Raw genomic sequence first — 18,967 nt, forward strand, 5'->3', positions numbered from 1 at the left:
AAAGAGCCATTATTTCTGCTCTCATTTTATCATTGCAGTCTCTCTCTCTCTCAAAACTTTGGTGGTGGACCAAAATTTATCAATAAAAATATTATTTCATGAAACGATATTGTCAATGATATCAAAATCAAAGAATTTTAGAAATTCATCAAGTTCAGTTCTGTCATCCCTTACAACTCATTTCGGACTGTGAAAAGTTTAAATTATATTTCTCGACCCACTTTAGACTGGTTCAGTAACCAGTTGGCTACACCAGATTGTGTCTAAGTCTTTACCAAATTAAATTTGAAATCATCTCCGTCGTTATCAGGTTCACCCGCTCCCGAATCCACTGACTGATCCGTATCACTGTCCTCTTCTTTCTCCACCACAACTTCATGTCCGTGATCGTCATCATCGTCTCCGTCCTCATTCTCGTGGAGAAGATGTAGATCATCATTGGAAGCTCTAGAAGGACTTGATGAATGTCCTCCATGGTTGCCAATCTTTCAGCCCTTCCAAAAGAAATAGATAAATAATCTTTTGAATGTTTGTTTAGATCAAGAAACAATTCACAAACAAAACAAAAGAAATCTTCTGTATTTATAGTAATGAAATTGATCTGAAACATATTTGCCAATGTGAAAAATAATACTGGAACATTCACAGCGACAAGAGTTACACGAATAATACTTAAATCACAATGGATGATCTGCATGAACTATAAAACAAGCACACATGGAGCAAACATGTCCTACAGCAATTGCGAAAGAAATTATTTTAGGAGTGGGCGTGTGCTTCGCTCAGTGCGGCGTCACAGTACCTGTCATCTTCCACAGTCCACAGATGACTGACAAGAGGCAGATTAGCAATCACATAAATTGAAACCTAGTGGTCATATAATGAACATAGCATTCCTTGGCTTCTAAGGTGGGAAATAACTACGTTTATCAGCTTAGTGAAAACAAATGAATTTGCCGCACTGAGTTTGACTGCGCGGCAACCAGAGGGTTAATGAAGAGCCTCAACAAAGTTACAGAGAATGAAGTTACATATTACGATACAATGAGCTTTACAATTCCCATCTTCAAGAAACAGCTGACTGTACCAATTATCAACCGATACACTTCCCGTCTCATACTAAGAAGATCTTTGAAAGAATTCTCGATCAGCGTAATTCAACTCGCCGCCAGCTAGTGTGGTTTTGTTAAGAGATGTGGAACAGCTGATGCCATTTTTGCAACCTGTCAGCTCGTGGAAAACACCAGGAGATACATATGGTATTCCTCGATTTAGGGAAGGCTTTTGATCACATCCCACACCTGCTGATCTGGTATGCTCCCCAAGGATATGGTATGCCAGAGAGACTCATAACGGGGGTGAAAATGCTCTACAAGAACACCAGTAGCTGTGTGTGATGTTCAGCTGGCCTTTCTGACAGTTTCCCGGTGACACTTTGAGTACATAGAGGCTCAGCATTGTCATCAGTTCCGTTCATTGTGGTCATGGACACCATCACACCGGACTTATATCTGTACATGCCCTGTACCATGACCTACACTGATGGCGTCATGCTTGCTGCTACTACTCAGACAATTTGGATTCCACCTGAACATCCAGAAAACTAAATATTTGGAGCCTTGCAACTCCTGGAATCTTTCATATCAATGCACAATACTTAGAAAATGTGGACATTTCCCATTATCATCGCTGCCATCTCCAAAGTGATGGTAGCATCAGTGGTGACATGCAAGCAAGAGTTAATTCAGACTGGATATACTGGCAGGAATTCAGTGGTGTATTCTGTGACAGATGAATGCCAGTGTGCCTCAAATCGATGATCTACAGATTGGTTATACACCTTGTTGCACGGTATGGCACTCAGTGTTGAACAGCAATGACAGATGCTGAGAGCAGCCTTCCTACCATGGAGATGCGAATGCTCCAATGGATACTGGGTATCTCTGTTTGGGATCATGAAACCAATGACACCATTCAGATGCAATTTAGTGTGTCATTAATTACGGAAAAGATTAGAGAAAGCCAGATTTGCTGGTTTTGGACATTTCCTGAAATTTCCCCTCTCAGATTTTGCTTAATCGGTCCGATTCCACTACAAACACACCTTCTGCAACTGTCAGCATACATCTCTCTCTCTCATACTTTCACTAAGTATCACAGTGGTGAGGGACGACCAGGTATAGTCGTGCTCTTAGGATGTCCTAGCACGTCAGGAACGCAAGTCTGGCCTCTGCTGGGTTAGAATATTTGTTAGCAATTTTTGGAAGACTACATGTACTCGTAATTGATTGCCACCTCTGTAACAATTTCACAACAGGTTTCAAGAATCTGGAATGCAGCTCTTTTAGTTTCTTGGATAATTTAGGTATTATCTTGAACTGAACTGTAATCACCCTGGTCAAGTAAACTGGCATTGACAATGGTGAAATCTGTTGTACTGATCATGTAATATCCAGTTCTTGACTATCCCCATTCAAGACAGCTATCAGCTAGTAGGCCCAATGGCTCATGAGATCTTTTGTAGCATGGTGGCCATAATTTCAGAAGCTAAAAATTAATGTTACTGTATACGATACTAAGTTTTGTAAGCAATTACAAGTGTGAAATAAATCTCTCTTCCTTTCATTCTGCTCCTGCGCATCACCCTCTTTGACTTGACACTCCTGGGCTACAGTAGGGTTGGGCAGACCGGAACATTCAGTTGTTCCGCAAAATTAGGAGCTTGAGGCGGAGTGTTTCAGTACAGAGTGCCGGGACACGGGACACAGGACTGTAACTGCGTCGTAGAGAGAACTTCGAGAGGCAACATGACATGCTCCGCGTCAGCTGGAATGTGCCTGTACCGAATGTGCTGTGTCAAGGCCACACTAGATAGATTAGTTGGCCTTGGCTCTGTCTGACTCTCGATACCGGCTGTGTGCCGCCCTGTGCTGGAGTGTAAACTTTTTTTCATCCAGTTATATCTTTAATTCCAAAGCAATGACCTATATTTTTCTTGGGCTTAAAAGTTTCCGTAAAGTCCAAATTAATTTTAACGCCAATCCCCGAGAGAGTGATGAGGGAAATTTTCAAGATATTAAAGAAAGTATATGGAAGTTGAGAGGGAAGGAATTCGAAGTGCAGAGAGCATAACAGCACGAAAGTACAACGTTTTCATCCAGTTATATTTCTAATTCCAAAGTGATGACCTATATTTTTCTTGGGCTTAAAAGTTACCTTAAAGTCCAAATTAATTTTTAACATCAATCCCCGAGAAAGTGTTGAGGGAAATTTTCGAAACATTAAAGAAGGTAAATGGAAGTTGAGAGGGAAGGAATTCAAAGTGCAAAGAGCATAACAGCAAGAAAGTAATTAAACAGTACGAAAGACGGCAAACTTTGCATAATGTCACATCGGAGTCCTGTTCAGGACTTTTTTACTAGAAGAAAACCGGACAGAGTGAAATGCAATTTATGTTCTATTTTGTCTGCAAAGGGACCTTCAACCGGCACAGTGACAAGACATTTCAAACTTAAACATCCCACAGTTTTTATTTTCGTGTACCGCTTGTATATTGTGAATGTGAATAGAGCACTGACGAATGTTTCTTCAACTGTGTGAGTATACTTTTAATTGGTGAAAATAACATTGTGACATTTGTAAACACCTGTACTGCCAGTGTAATCATGACAGGTGTATTTCAGAATGAATGAAAAAATTCTTATCCTAAAAAGAAAATTTACACATGATTTTTTGGGTGAGTATTTCATTCAGAGTTCAGACTGCTTTCTCACGTGCCATGAAGTTTTATCCTGGCCCTAATTACTCACAATACAGGCCAATACATTCAACTGGTGAAAATATTCTTGAATTAGTTACTTTTAAACACCTGCACTGCCATCATAACCGTGTTATGTATATTTCATATTGACCGGAAAAATCTTAACCTAAAAGCAGCCTTTAAATGTGATTATTGGGCGCGAATTTCAGTGTTCCGGCTGTTTGTTCACGTTCCGTGCAGCTTTATGCTGGACATGGCCATAACTACACAAAGACACACACCACACAGCACGTTCCGTACAGGCACATTCCCACTGGCGCGGAGCATGTAATGTTGCCTCTTGAAGTTCTCTCTACACTGCGCAGTTACAGTCCTGTGTCCCGTGCGCCCACTGCACAGTTCACCTAGTAGGCGAAGGGCAGTGCATAGTGGCGCTTCTGATGGGACAGCGAGTCGGTGTCTCCGTATCGCTTGAGAATATTTCGGAACAGTTGATACTCGGTGTTCTGGAACAGCGGAACATAACTGTGCACCGGCACAGTGTGCCGACATAGTGCCCAACCCTAGGCTACAGTCCTAATAGCCGTAAGGTTACGATGGCGTAACACAGTTAATATAGCAGTTGCATGCCCACTCATCTTTTATTGCATCTTCATCTGTTAATTAATTTAGGTAGTATTTGTTGAATGTTTGTACTATGCATAATTATTTCTGCTTGTTTGTTGTACTGGGTATTGAATTATAAAATCTTTGAAATCTTCTTGTAGATTTTTGAATCGGAGGTGGTTCCTCGAGGAAACTGCCTCAGTAAAAACTCAAGTATTGAAAATGAACTTGACTCTCTTACCAAATTCTTTGGTGACAATTCTTGCCGTCCTGGGAAGTGGACAGAGGATGCCAGCCTGGAAGAAAACCTACGTAAGTTGTTTAATGCTTGCTAGCTGCAATTGTAAGTAACCAGTATAGTGATACTTTACTAGAATTTGTTACATAATTTTTTTTAGTTTGGGGGAGATCCAGTTTAACAGAGGAATAAAATGTCAATATTCATTATATTATTGAACATGCTACAAACGATGTTAACAAATGCTACACGTATCTCAGTAATGGCATGCTTCGTGGCAACTGGAAGCATCATCATCATCATCATCATCATCATCATCATCATCATCGTCGTCGTCGTCATTTTCATTTCCCCTTGTCCATTTCCTGCCAGGTTGAGGCGTTGATGGTACTTTTCCACCGTTGCCTCTCTTCTGCCACCCCTCTTCAGTAATTGTATTCCATTCCAGTCTTCTCCTTATACTGTTCTTGACAGAGTTTGATCCATATTGCTGTGGGCCTCCTCCTTCCCCTGCTTTCCCCCACCTTAGCCTCCTGCACATGTTTTTGTGTCCTATATGATAGCAGGTAGGGACCCTTTTCGGAGGCAGTCCTGCCTACGTGAGTCCCAGAGTCTGTTTCCCACGTGAGGGGTGGCCTGAATAATTGCTGGCAGTAGCACTAAAATACCTTTGGGAGTGGTGACACATCGTAACAATAGCTTAAAAATGAGTGATGGTAAATATCAACACCACATTTATATTGTCAAAATTCTAATTATAAGAGATTTTATAAAATGTTCAAATTTTCCTGCCTTTTCAACCATGCATCACTGTTGCCCTTAAGGCGCGTTTAGACGGTGCCTTTTTTCGTGCAACTTATGGCTTGAGGCAAGGCGAGGCAAGTTGGAGCATGCAGCGCTGCATGTGTCAGTCTTATATGCACAACTAGGCGCAAGTAGTTGCAAGCACTCTATGCATCACTCATGCAACCTACTGTCCTGGAAAAAAGTATAGACACCCAAGTTAATATATTTATAAAAAGTGTATCCTTTGTCTCACAGAGAAACAAGCTACATCAAAATTTGCTTACTTTATTATAAGTTTAATTTTGTGGAGTAGAAATTTTTATCCTACCCAGTTAAAATTTTAACATAGGTTGAACAAAGAAAGTGCCAGTATTTTTCCATTTCCAATGGAACGCTCACTTTGAAAATGATAATTTTAAAAGTATTGATCTAATCGTTACCAAACTGTAATGTGTTGTAAAGTAACTTATTGTTGACATGTACTCAAGTTTTTATTTCATCTCATATTTGTAAAAAACGTTGTTATAAATTTTGTGAAACAACATTTTCTTATTAGTGGGTGATTATAGCAGTAAGAAAATTTGTCTTTTTATAAAGCTCATGTGAATGTGAGGCTAAAATTAAAACCACCTATTGCCTGTTTGGAATTGTGGATTTTATATTGATTTATATTTAATTTAGTGGTTTTGAGAAAAGAAAACAGCATATTGGTTGAGTGATGTTGCCCGTTTGACCTATTTGCCACACCAACTGAACTCTGTCAGCTTTAAGTAGGGCTATTGTAGAGCTACTTCGCAATTAATGTGTTGTGTTATGGGGTGAAAAGGTGGAATAAGGGAATGACATGCTAGACGACGAAGAGTGGCATTTCCTCCCAACAATTGGAACTTCAAAAACAAGATGTTTCAAAAGTTGAAAGCATCTTGACATTACTCTTGATACCTTGAAGAGAGGGTACATTTCGAATAAGCCCTATCACTTAGCCCCGAGATTAGACAAATTTCAATGACCTGGCCAGTAATCAGACCCAGGACCGTTGTATCTGAAAATCAACACGCTCACTGTTCAGTTATGGAGTCTGACAAAGAGTAAAAGAAAAAATGTATGAAGTGGAGCTCATTGTTTGGACACCTGAAAAAAAACTCGAGTAGATCATCAATCATGTTCGTTCTGACATTGAACTCATCAGGCTGCCACTCATTGTGAGCTTAACCCCATAGAGTCGATATGGGCATATGTAGAATATAAAATCTAAGTGAATATATCCAATGAGGTGGAGAGAGGAAGGTCAATGAAGGTGATGCGGGATCTATGCCAAGAAGCCTTGAGGTCCCTTACTCCGGAGCTGTGGAAAAAATGCATTGAGCACACCAATAAAATTGAGAAATGTTATTGGAAGAAAGATGCGCTGACGGATCCTTAAACGACAGTTCATCTGATTCATCAGACAGTGATTATACTGATGACTGAAGAAGGAGCATTGTAAATCTTTCAAACATTTGATTTCGTGATATATTTTTAAAATTTGAACTCTGTAAATAGGCAATGAAAACTAGCAAATGCTGTGTGATAGGAGTCACCAGTAGCTAGAAAACGTAAAGTCACAGCTAACTGTGTGCACAATGAAATTACATCTCTCATATTAGTGTTTTCCTTTATTTATAAATGGCCCAATCAAGTGCAAGATTATCTTGAAGTCATGCGGAACCATCCGAGTAAAATTATGAAAAAAATAGTCGTCATTATTGACGTCTTGAAGAATATTTAATGTTGTACTGTGACAACGCGGAAAGTCTGGCACCCATTGCTTTCGATTATGTTTGCTTTTATTAGCAATAACTATCAGAGTAGCAGCAGCGGTACTAGCACATTAAAGTTGTTTAGAAGCCATTTTCAAATACTGCATGTGCCTCGTTTTTGTCCATGTGTGAACACGAAGAGGCAAGAGGCATGGTTCTTGCGGCTCTTGCACCTTGCAATACAGCGTGCAGTGCCAAACGCAGCGTTGCACGACACGAAAAAAGGCACTGTCGAAACGCGCCTTTACATATCCCAAGTTTTTAAGATTTATTTCTACTTTTTGTTTTTCAAAGTGTGTATTAAATTTCCAACTACAAAATGGACTTCACTCAGTAACGTAAACTGTAAATTAAGTATTGTTATTGCATTTTTATTCTGAGCAGCAGAAAATATTTTTTTAAAGATTAAAATACAGTTATTAGTTTAGCGTATGGCTAATACATCACATTACATATAAATACAATAGTAATACATAATATTTACAGTTTGAAATATTTACAGGTTCAATTTATTTACATAGTAAACACACAAGGGTGAGAGCAGAAAAAAGTCTCTTGGGTTTCCCTGGTAGGCAGTGAGAGGACACTGCTCCACAATGTGCTGAATTGTTTGCTTCATGGCACCACAACTGCACGCTGCCGAATTAAGTACTCCCCATTTATGGAGGGAGTCGGCACATCTGCCATGGCCAGTCCGAATCCTGTTGATAGTTGTCCAGGTCTTTCGTGGAAGATCAAAACCCTCTGGTTTGTTTTTCAGCCATGGTAGTACACCCTTCCGGGCCTCGAATGGATGACCCACGCATAAGAATGCCTCCACGTAACGGGGTAGACACTTACGGATGAGATTGGATTGAAGAGCGGGTCGAATTGCTTAACGAGCTTCGAACCGCTCCCCTTCCTACTTTCTGTGCTGGCCCGGCAGCCTGAGCACTTGGGGAGTGGTACGTTCGAAAGAAAGAAAAAACAAATACTTAACATGGAGCCTTATGTATATAATAGGAAAGTAGGATCTCTGGGTTCAAATGCCTACTGGATACTGCTTAGCACTGCTACAAATGACAAGAATCATAAAATAGGGGTTACGAATACTAATTTATTCAAATATGACATGTTAAAGAAATTGATACAGCTCTATACAATGAACTCTCCGCATATGGGAGGCAAAGAAAATAATGACCGCTTCAAAATATGAATCGCCCATGGGCGTCGTCTGCATAACGGTGTAATTGAGGTTTTACGATTGCTATCGTTCATCTTTCCTCATTAGTTCATACCGTTCATGACACTTTTTATATTATTCTGTCAGATCACACCGTGAGATGATCTGATGTCCCTACTCACATATTACTTCTTGTTCTTAGCACGAAAATAACCGGGGCCTACGCTACATAATTACCATATTAAAAGAAACATTTGCATGATACACAAACAAACACACATACCATTTAGCTAAACCCCGGACTTCCTCATCTATCACCAAGACCATGCAACGCTGTACAAAGGTTCTGTTTGAACTCAAAAATATATGCACATTAATTCTACACATACACAGATATTATAACCTTCCAATGTATGTCAGGATGAGATTGGTGTACACATTGGAAGCTTATGTCGAGAAATGATGTCAATGAAATCTTATATCCGGTTATCACACCTCCAGATGAATTAGAAAGCAGTTGATTTGTCTAATTACGTGAACGGCATCGCTGAATTGAAGAGATTAACGGATTGATAACAAGCTCTAAACCCCGTGGTATCTTGGAATGTTGTAGACAGTTAAACATTGTAAAACATAATGCAGGATTAAGCGAATAATACACATTCTTCAAGTAAAGTTTTCGAAATGCATGAACGGCAGTATATCTGTGACAGAATGTTACTGAGGGCCATGAAATACGTAAATAATAAGTTTATATGAGAGGGCCATACCTTGTACATCTAGTCTCGCACGATCCAACGATCGAGATGAAATAAAGAAACTGTCGATTACTAACCTAAATACGAGGCGGCAATTATTAAATAAGTTCCTTTGCTAGTACAGCTGATTTGTACGAGATCGTCTTACATTATGTGTCAAATGTTTCATATTGTCAAGAGCATATGGGAGCTAGAAGCTGAGAAGAATTCCGAAAAGCAAACCGTCTGCAATTATTATGTTGTAGTAGAATCTGTTTTGTCTCTGAAGAAGTTAACATTCTCAAACTGCATCTCAGTAAGATCGGAAGCAAGAATTCATAGGGAAAAGATTGTATTGAAGGAAATATAAGAGAGATATTGGCATATTATAAATATATAATATTGTAAAACAAGATATCTTGTTATTGAATGAAAAAGGCAAGTGTATCATTTAAACTGTAAGAATTGTATTAAGGTGTATATCCTTGTTCTAATTGATATCTCTGAGTTTCAGGTAAAATGGAACCGTCAGCAGTTAATCATTCAGACGTAATGTGTGCACGAATCAACATGAACAACTAAAATAGAGGGACCTCAAAGGATCTGATCAGAAATGTGATGGACAATACTTGACAATGTTATTGAGTGAGAGCTGAACTCGGAAGGTGACACCGTCGTGGAGCAACAACCTAGGATGAGTACTTGAATATCTTATATATTCCGCCACGTAATTGCTTATTGTAGTTGTAGAGTAGTATTCATTTTAATGTCGATTTGACATGAACAAATTTAACTTGAAAGCGACCGTTATTTGTTGAACATTGCGTTGTAATACTTATGTTCGTTACGTCTAGTGCGGTGAGCCAGACTACATTGTGATAATATGCGATGGTTGTGTAAGATTTCTTTAATGTTTGCTAGCAAGGTTTTGCGGAATGATTTTCGACATGGAGGTTATTGGTACCGTAATGATGTTATGGTATTGAACGCTAATTTAACTTGGAGCTCAGAATACCTCGGAGGAGCTCGGTATTTTGCGATGTGCGATTCTGTGGTCTTCAAAATGTTATGTGCTTGTGTGGAAATACAGTGTTTTGATAATAGAAGTGTGATACTATTGTGGTGATATGATGTTAATGCGGCAACGTATTTAGTAATTTACGTAATTGCCTGAATAGATTGTTCTTTAGTATTGTGAATTCGCTGTGCATGACGAGTTGTGCGATGTTATAAGGTGTTAGTTATGGTAGGATCTTTGAAAGTATTTTCGTGGATAGAGAGACGTGATGATTATAGACGTGTCATTAGGATTGCGAATTTTATGATGATGTTATGTGAAGGTCCTGATGATGGTATTGACGGTAGGAATTATGTTGGTCATGCGTGAATTTTGATATTGTCGTGATGAATAATTTATTTAGGTACGAGGCCGTATTTTAGAATAATGTTATAGGGTATTGCACTCACGAACACTAGTAGATGGTCATCACATTTATCCTATTTAAATACAAGATTGACCAGAGCGCACGATATTAAAGGGATGTTTAGGATCTTTGCAAGATAATCGGAAACGTAAAGATATTGAGGTCATGTCGTAAAGGAAATATGATCTTCTATGGTAAGTAAATCATTTCTTTGCTAGTTGGATTTTGTAGATCATTTGAGTTGACGCCTAGTGCTAATGTAGTATTCCAGGTCAACATCGCAGTGGTATCCAGAGGCGAAGAATCAACGTAGTTAGACAAGGTTATCGTAGACGTTGCAATGTCTCTTGTTGTTTTTTTATCTAGGTGCAGTCACCGATGAATGTACGGGAGGATCAAGTCTGTCTTGTAAAGCATGATGTTGATGGATGTCATATTATGTTACGATCCTGTGTTTTTCAAATATTTCTTTTGCATTTATGGTGATATTATGAAGTTAGAATAACGGTAATTTTCAAGTTGCTAGATAGACAGATACTGACATATAGTGCGATGATTTTTAAAGGAGAAATGACGGAATATTATGAGATATTTGGGTAGGAAATAACATTCTGAAGTGGACGATTCTATAATTCCCAGTGATTTATTTTTGAAAAATGCGAGATTGATAACTGATTTTTTCCATGTAAGCCTTCAGCAGAGGGGCACTTTGTCTCTTTTGTTTCGATTGACGATGTTGTATTTATTTATAACAAGAGCTTGAAGTTAGGTATTTATTTTTAATTTAACATAATATTTTCCTTTTATATCCGTTTGTGTTGCCAATAATTTGTTTTTAATGTAGTTGATGCATTTAAAGTTATTTTAAAGTCATTAAACGGGAGATCCTTCCATAAATAGAACATTTTACGGGGTTTTCATTTAAAGTAGCGTAGAAACATTAGTTAATTAATTTAAGATTAAATGTTGGTCGATGTATCTCGTTGAATATGCCAATATCCTCGGTCTCTTAATACTCTATTGAGGAATATTCACGTAATTTAGGCAGAAATGATGATTACATTCCACGTTAAAAGCCACGATGATAACAGTCCACTTATTTTAACCTGTGTCCCAACTCGTCGGACTTGCACGTCCCTTGAGTGGAGCCTTCATGGATCTCCGACTGCATTGCTTCGCCGCGGCTTAACCCAACACTGAGATACGGAATTAAAATTTACAAAATAGTCACAGGGACTGCTGTCAGGGCACATATAGGTTTAATAATTTTACTTGACACCCAACTGTGGGGCCAGAGTTGAATTGTTTTATTACCGAACGACTAGACTCCAATTACTTATCGCGTGGCAGTGGACTTAAAGAAAGGAAAACTCGAAGAGACATTGATAATCAGAGAACATTGAATCTACAACATTGTTGGTGAAGAATGTTTGAAATATTTATTTAATCATATATGTTATGAGTAATATTGGAAGGATTTGACCGTTAATCAGTACTACGATTTTACTTAGTTTCATTTTATGACATTATGGAAGGATTTTCCGTAAAGTTTCAGCTCTTGTTAATCGGGATAATGAATCATTTAACTCGGATAGAGCGATAGGTTGTTCCGTGTCACTTATTGTAGGATGTCCGTCATATTTCGGGTCAGATCCGGAGAGACCCATACGTTCATTTATTGAATCTATTCGTGAGGTGTTAGGCAGGTATAGGTGTTGTGGAAACACTAGATAAAGACTGTAGAGTGAGATTGAGAGTGATATATTATCAATAAGGAACGATATAGGAAATTACGATGGCGTCTCTTGCTCAAGTAAAACTGTTATTGGAGGAGCTCGCTGGAAAAATGAATAAAATGCGAGAATCACAAGAAAGTACTGAGAAAAGGATTCAAGAAGTACGTGAGTCACAAGAAAGTACTGAGAAAAGGATTCAAGAAGTACGAGAATCGCAAGAAAGTACTGAGAAAAAGATTCAGGAGGTACGTGAGTCGCAAGAGAACACTGAGAAAAAGATTCAGGAGGCACAAGAAAATACCGAGAAGAAAATACAGGAATCACAGAGGACTACTAGAGCGGAAATTCACGAATCACACGAAAAAATGCAAGGAACTTTCGACAGAATCACCGATATGGTGCAAGAAAATATGAAGGTGATGCAAGAAGAGATTGTATCGTTAGGATCGAAAGTCGCTGAAGTACAAGGAGAAGTATTAAATTTAAAAGAAGAAGTGAATGCAGCGATGAACGAGAATAAGAGGAATTTTCAAGAAAAATTCGAGGAATTGAAGGATGATTTTAAGTCAAGCATCCAAGAGTTGCGAGTTCAAGTCGACCATGATCTTAAAGAGCTCAAAGAAGAAGTGGATGTGATGCAGGAGAAGATAAAAGAGACCGATAATAGTTGGGATGGAAAACTCAAGAAGGTATCGGATGAAGTCATTATCACCAATGAGAGTATACGGAAAGAGATAACCCAAGCAAGAGAGCAGATCAATGACAGATTCAATTTGATAACGGAAGAAACTGAAGAGAATAAAACTTTGATGAACCAACAAATAAAAGGATTAAAAGACGATTTAAATGCTATTCAAAAGGACGTACAGAACCTAAGAATCGAAAACGAAACAAATAGAAATTTGGTATCATCGTTGAACGACCGACAGACGATAATTGAGGATGGAAGGAAGACTGAAGTAAACAGTCAATTTGAGATACCACAGCTTTGTGTTGATATTAATGACAACGGGACAGTTCAAACAGGAAGTGGAACCCAGATTGTTAACATTATACGCACTTATGAAGATAGGCCTAAGAAATTTAACGGAAATATAGGATCCAGTATGACTCCTCGTGGTTTTCTAAGAGAGATTGAGGAATATTTTAGGGAAGCAAAGGTATCTACAGAGCGTCAGTTAAAGACAGTGGAGAAACACCTAGAGGGTGCACCACTCATTTGGTTTAAGGCTTTTCGCTACGTTTTTGAGGATTATGCAGGCTTTAAACAAGCTTTCTTGGACAGATTCTGGGGGATCGACGTTCAGCAAGGAATCAGACTCGATCTATACTCAAAGAAATATTCTTTAACGGGACCGAGTAGGTTTGCCGAATACTTCACGATGCAATTTCATCGACTGAAGGAGCTTGATTCTCCACCTACAGAAACAGAAATGGTACGAGCAATAATCAAACAGTTCCCTGCGGATATACAGAGATTATTGACGGCGGCAAACATTCAGTCAGCCGTGCAAGCGGAGTCGATACTTCGGCAAATAGACAGCACGTCAACACATACTAATAGCCGCATAGTAAGACACGTCGATCCGACGGTAAACGTGGTAACACCAGCAGGAGATGAAGGTGTAGAAAGAAACCAGGGATACAATAGTCACGGTCAAGGAGATAGACCTAGGACGAATGAAGGCTACAGAAGAGTGGAACATAGGGATGAGAAGAGTGATAAGACACGCCAGAAGTGGGCACCGTCTCGAAACGAAGAGCGGAGATATCCTAGATATTACAGAAATACAAGGTGGAGTCGAAACAGAGATAAATGGCCATACCGCAGAGATAGGTATCGAGAAAATTCAAGACAATCAGATATTCGACAGGACGAGGAGATAAACAAGGAAAGAGAAAGGTACCTTGGCGAATTAAGAAAGCAGCAGGAGTGCAAGCAATGGGAACGAGCGATATTAAATCAAGATATGAACGCTGATTGCGTGGGCGCGACTAGTCTGTTGTATCAGCAAGAACAAAGAAAAGAAGGTACTGATAAAACGTTAAATCCCGCAGCCACACCATTTGACAAGAATAATCAAGGCAATGACGGGGTGAAAAAAAAAACTTCGTTTTGGAATCAGTAACAAATAATAGAATTAGTAAGATAAATCCAAATTATAGGCAGCACGAATGGGTCATAGCAGGAATCGAATCGTGGGAATTTGAACCCGAGGAATTGTTGTACGAAGACGGTCTACCTAAAGCAATGAAATTAAAGAGAGGACTGCCCGTTATTTACGTCACAATATTGGGTATTCGAGTATTGTCATTATTGGATACTGGAGCAAGCATAAGTATCATCTCCAAACTACTATTCTCAGAGTTGCAAGACAAAGCACACTTGCCTGTAATTCCGATTGCCAACATGAAAATCAAGGGCATAATTCCAGACAAGGTCACGAAATGCAAGATACAAACTTATTTGCCAATAGAAATCGGAGGTAATTTAATGGAACATCCATTTGTAGTCATGGACAGAATCCAATATAACTTAATTATTGGATCAGATTTTATCAGAGAAAACAACATAGTAATTGATTTAAAGAAAGAAGAAATAAGGATCAGATGTGACGGTGAAAGAGGACAGGACATCACAGCTAGAATAGAAAACAAGGAAACGAGTGAGCTACAGAAAACCATGAACATTTCAATAAATGAAGCTGCACATGTTGCCGAGAAGATAATGGAAAGATACGACACAGAAGACGCTGTATGTGGACAGACAATCGACAGTGGAATAGGAGGAAATCCTGAACAGCAAGGGATAATTGAGAATCTGCTGAAAAGGTATAGCAATGCTTTTAAGAGCCAGCCTGGAGCAATAAAGAACTTTGAGTACAAGTTATTAGTGAAAGATTGGAGGCCGTTTAAGATTAAACCGTACCCTATACCAGATAAATTCATGCCCGAGGCTAGGAAGGTAATACAGGAGATGATGGATAATGGTATAATATCTAAAGCACATACACCATTCGTTAGCCCTCTGGTAGTGGTAAGAAAAAGCAACGGATCAATTCGCGTGTGCATTGATGCGAGACAGGTCAACTCCAAATTAATTCCAGAGTATGATAAAGCCCCAGTAATAAAGGAGATAATAAAAGGATTTCGGAACAAGAGATTTTTCACGATATTAGATTTGACTTCCTCATACTTCCACATAGTCTTGGAGAGTAAATCCAAGCTATTTACTGGTTTCATGTTTGATAATCAAACGTATATCTTTGAAAGACTACCATTCGGCATTTCTAATTCTGCGGCTGCATTGGTACGAGCTCTAGACAGGAACTTGAAACCGGAAGTAAAAGAATTTATAACCATTTATGTTGATGACATCGTACTGGCGACAGCAACTTTCGAGGAGCATGTAGTCAAGTTGGAACAGCTGCTAAGAAATTTAGATGAGGCTGGATTCAAGATCAATCGGTCCAAGTCAAAGTTCTGCCAATCTGAAATCTTGTTTGTTGGACATGTAATTGATGGAACTGGAATAAGACCAAACCCAGTTAAGATACAGGCCATATGTAACTTTCCGAAGCCCAGAAGGATTAAACATATCCGACAGTTCTTGGGAATGACGAGATTTTTCGCTAGCCACTGTCCAAGGTATACAGAGATATTAGCTCCCCTGCAAGATTTATTGAAGACCAATAATCGTTGGCGGTGGAATGAGAGTCATGATCGAGCTTTTATTAACGCGAAGGAATTACTAGCTAACAGTATAAAACTTGGATATCCGGACTTCGATCGTGAGTTTATCATACAATCTGATGCCTCAGCGGTTGGAGTTGGAGCTGTATTGTATCAGGAGAGTAATGGGGAGAATAATATAAACTATTTGGCCTTCGTTAGTAGGAAATTAAGAAACCATGAGCTTAATTATACGACCACTGAGCTTGAGATGTTGGCCATTGTTTACGCATTACAACAGTGGAGGAAAATAGTGTATGGGTATCCGGTAGTTGTTAGGACGGACCATAAAGCACTAACGTTTGTGTTAAAAACCACATTATCCAGCGAGAGAGTATCACGATGGGCACTTTATGCGCAACAATTTAATTTAAGAATTGAGTTCTGCCCAGGTAAAAGTAATGTGTTGGCAGACAGTCTAAGCCGAAATCCAACAGAAGAGCCTCTGGAGGTCAATGTTATTGAAATAACTCAAGAGGATGAAGAATGCTTGGAAAGCTTAAAACGATTGCCGGAGTTGCAACTTGAAGATTCATCTCTGAAAGAGATTATTGAATATTGTCTAAGAAGGTCAGCTGATGATGGACCCGAAGATCAAATAAATGATTATGTGCTGACGAATAACATCTTGTATAAGTACATAGACAAAGATCGGAAGAAATTAAGAGTGGTGGTGCCACGCAAATTAAGATGTAAACTCATATGGTACATCCATAGAATGATTGGTCATGGTGGTCTAGATAAATTAGCGGCTACAATAGGAGAGACTTTCACATGGACTGGATTCCGGAGAACCATAGGGAGAATAGTAAAAACCTGTGATATATGCCAGAGGGTGAAATATAACTCCGTATTATTGTATCAACCCCCGATAGCTGTAATACCAGACCGACCTAGGGAAGTATATGCCATGGATTTGTATGGGAGTTTACCCGTAGGTAAACGTGGAAACCGTTTTGTATTGGTAGTCCTCGATGTGATGTCAAAATTTGTATCACTTCAGCCCATTAGGAAGGCCAACTCTAAATCCATAATTAGGAGTTTAGAAAGAGTAACGATACCAAAGATGGGTAAACCAAAATGCATACTAACGGACCATGGAACACAGTTTACGTCAAACGAATTTGCGGAAGCTTTAAGGAAAATGAACATTCAACACCGATTTAGTTCAATAAGGCACCCTGAATCCAATGCAGCTGAGAGGGTCATGAAGGAAATTGCGAAGTATTGTAGGATTTTCTGCCATGAACGTCATTGGACATGGACTTCTTGTTTACCGACAATAGCCGATTGTATAAATTTTACTTGGCACGAGTCTATCGGCAATATTCCAAGCGTTCTTCATATGAATGAGCAACCAAGACGTCCCTGGAACGAGATCATTGCTAGACCAGCCGAAGAAAGTCCTAGCGTCGAAGAGAACATAAAGCAAGCTCAGGCGTGTATGAAAAGGCAGGCCGAAAAACGTCTCAAGAAGTTAAGGCATAAGAAATTTAGAGAACCTTTGGAGGTTGGAACCTATGTTCTTGTAAGAAAACCAGCCGTATCTTGTCCTACGGAAAAATTCTATTCCAAGTTTGCACATTTGTATATCGGGCCGTTCAAGGTTATTGAAGTACTGGGCAATAACGCCTATAAAATACAGAGTTTGGAGTCCAACAACATTGCTATTTTCAATGCTTCAAGTCTTAAGCAGTATAGTTTTCCGATCGTTGAAGAGGGGGAGGTTAATATCATCGTGGAAGACGAAAGAAACGGAGATGCTTGGGATGTTTATTCGCTGACCGACGGATCAGATGACGAATGATGAAGTCCAGACAGGATTGGAAGACAGGATATGGTATAACGGTATCCCAAGACCAGAGTTATTTTCGATCATTTCAGACGTGATAAAAGAAGATTTCATTGAAGAAGATAATTATGATAAGATCTGGCATGAATATGAAATTTCTCCTTTCATACGAAATTTCATTTTTGAGTAGAGGAGGAATATAACCTTCCAATGTATGTCAGGATGAGATTGGTGTACACATTGGAAGCTTATGTCGAGAAATGATGTCAATGAAATCTTATATCCGGTTATCACACCTCCAGATGAATTAGAAAGCAGTTGATTTGTCTAATTACGTGAACGGCATCGCTGAATTGAAGAGATTAACGGATTGATAACAAGCTCTAAACCCCGTGGTATCTTGGAATGTTGTAGACAGTTAAACATTGTAAAACATAATGCAGGATTAAGCGAATAATACACATTCTTCAAGTAAAGTTTTCGAAATGCATGAACGGCAGTATATCTGTGACAGAATGTTACTGAGGGCCATGAAATACGTAAATAATAAGTTTATATGAGAGGGCCATACCTTGTACATCTAGTCTCGCACGATCCAACGATCGAGATGAAATAAAGAAACTGTCGATTACTAACCTAAATACGAGGCGGCAATTATTAAATAAGTTCCTTTGCTAGTACAGCTGATTTGTACGAGATCGTCTTACATTATGTGTCAAATGTTTCATATTGTCAAGAGCATATGGGAGCTAGAAGCTGAGAAGAATTCCGAAAAGCAAACCGTCTGCAATTATTATGTTGTAGTAGAATCTGTTTTGTCTCTGAAGAAGTTAACATTCTCAAACTGCATCTCAGTAAGATCGGAAGCAAGAATTCATAGGGAAAAGATTGTATTGAAGGAAATATAAGAGAGATATTGGCATATTATAAATATATAATATTGTAAAACAAGATATCTTGTTATTGAATGAAAAAGGCAAGTGTATCATTTAAACTGTAAGAATTGTATTAAGGTGTATATCCTTGTTCTAATTGATATCTCTGAGTTTCAGGTAAAATGGAACCGTCAGCAGTTAATCATTCAGACGTAATGTGTGCACGAATCAACATGAACAACTAAAATAGAGGGACCTCAAAGGATCTGATCAGAAATGTGATGGACAATACTTGACAATGTTATTGAGTGAGAGCTGAA

The 18,967-nt window shown here is 38.9% G+C and overlaps 1 protein-coding gene across 3 annotated transcripts in view; it reads left to right on the forward strand.

The window, feature by feature from the left end:
* Window positions 1-18,967, forward strand: part of LOC136857087 (transferrin) — a 389,183-nt gene that overhangs the window by 157,395 nt on the left and 212,821 nt on the right. For all 3 annotated transcript variants that reach the window (XM_068225055.1, XM_067135471.2, XM_067135472.2), the window contains exon 5: window positions 4,528-4,678. In XM_068225055.1, coding sequence (XP_068081156.1) covers window positions 4,528-4,678 — 151 coding nt within the window. The remainder of the gene's footprint in view (window positions 1-4,527; window positions 4,679-18,967) is intronic.

This window comes from Anabrus simplex, chromosome 1 (genome assembly GCF_040414725.1).
Source record: "Anabrus simplex isolate iqAnaSimp1 chromosome 1, ASM4041472v1, whole genome shotgun sequence".
Taxonomy (NCBI): Eukaryota; Metazoa; Arthropoda; class Insecta; order Orthoptera; family Tettigoniidae; genus Anabrus; species Anabrus simplex.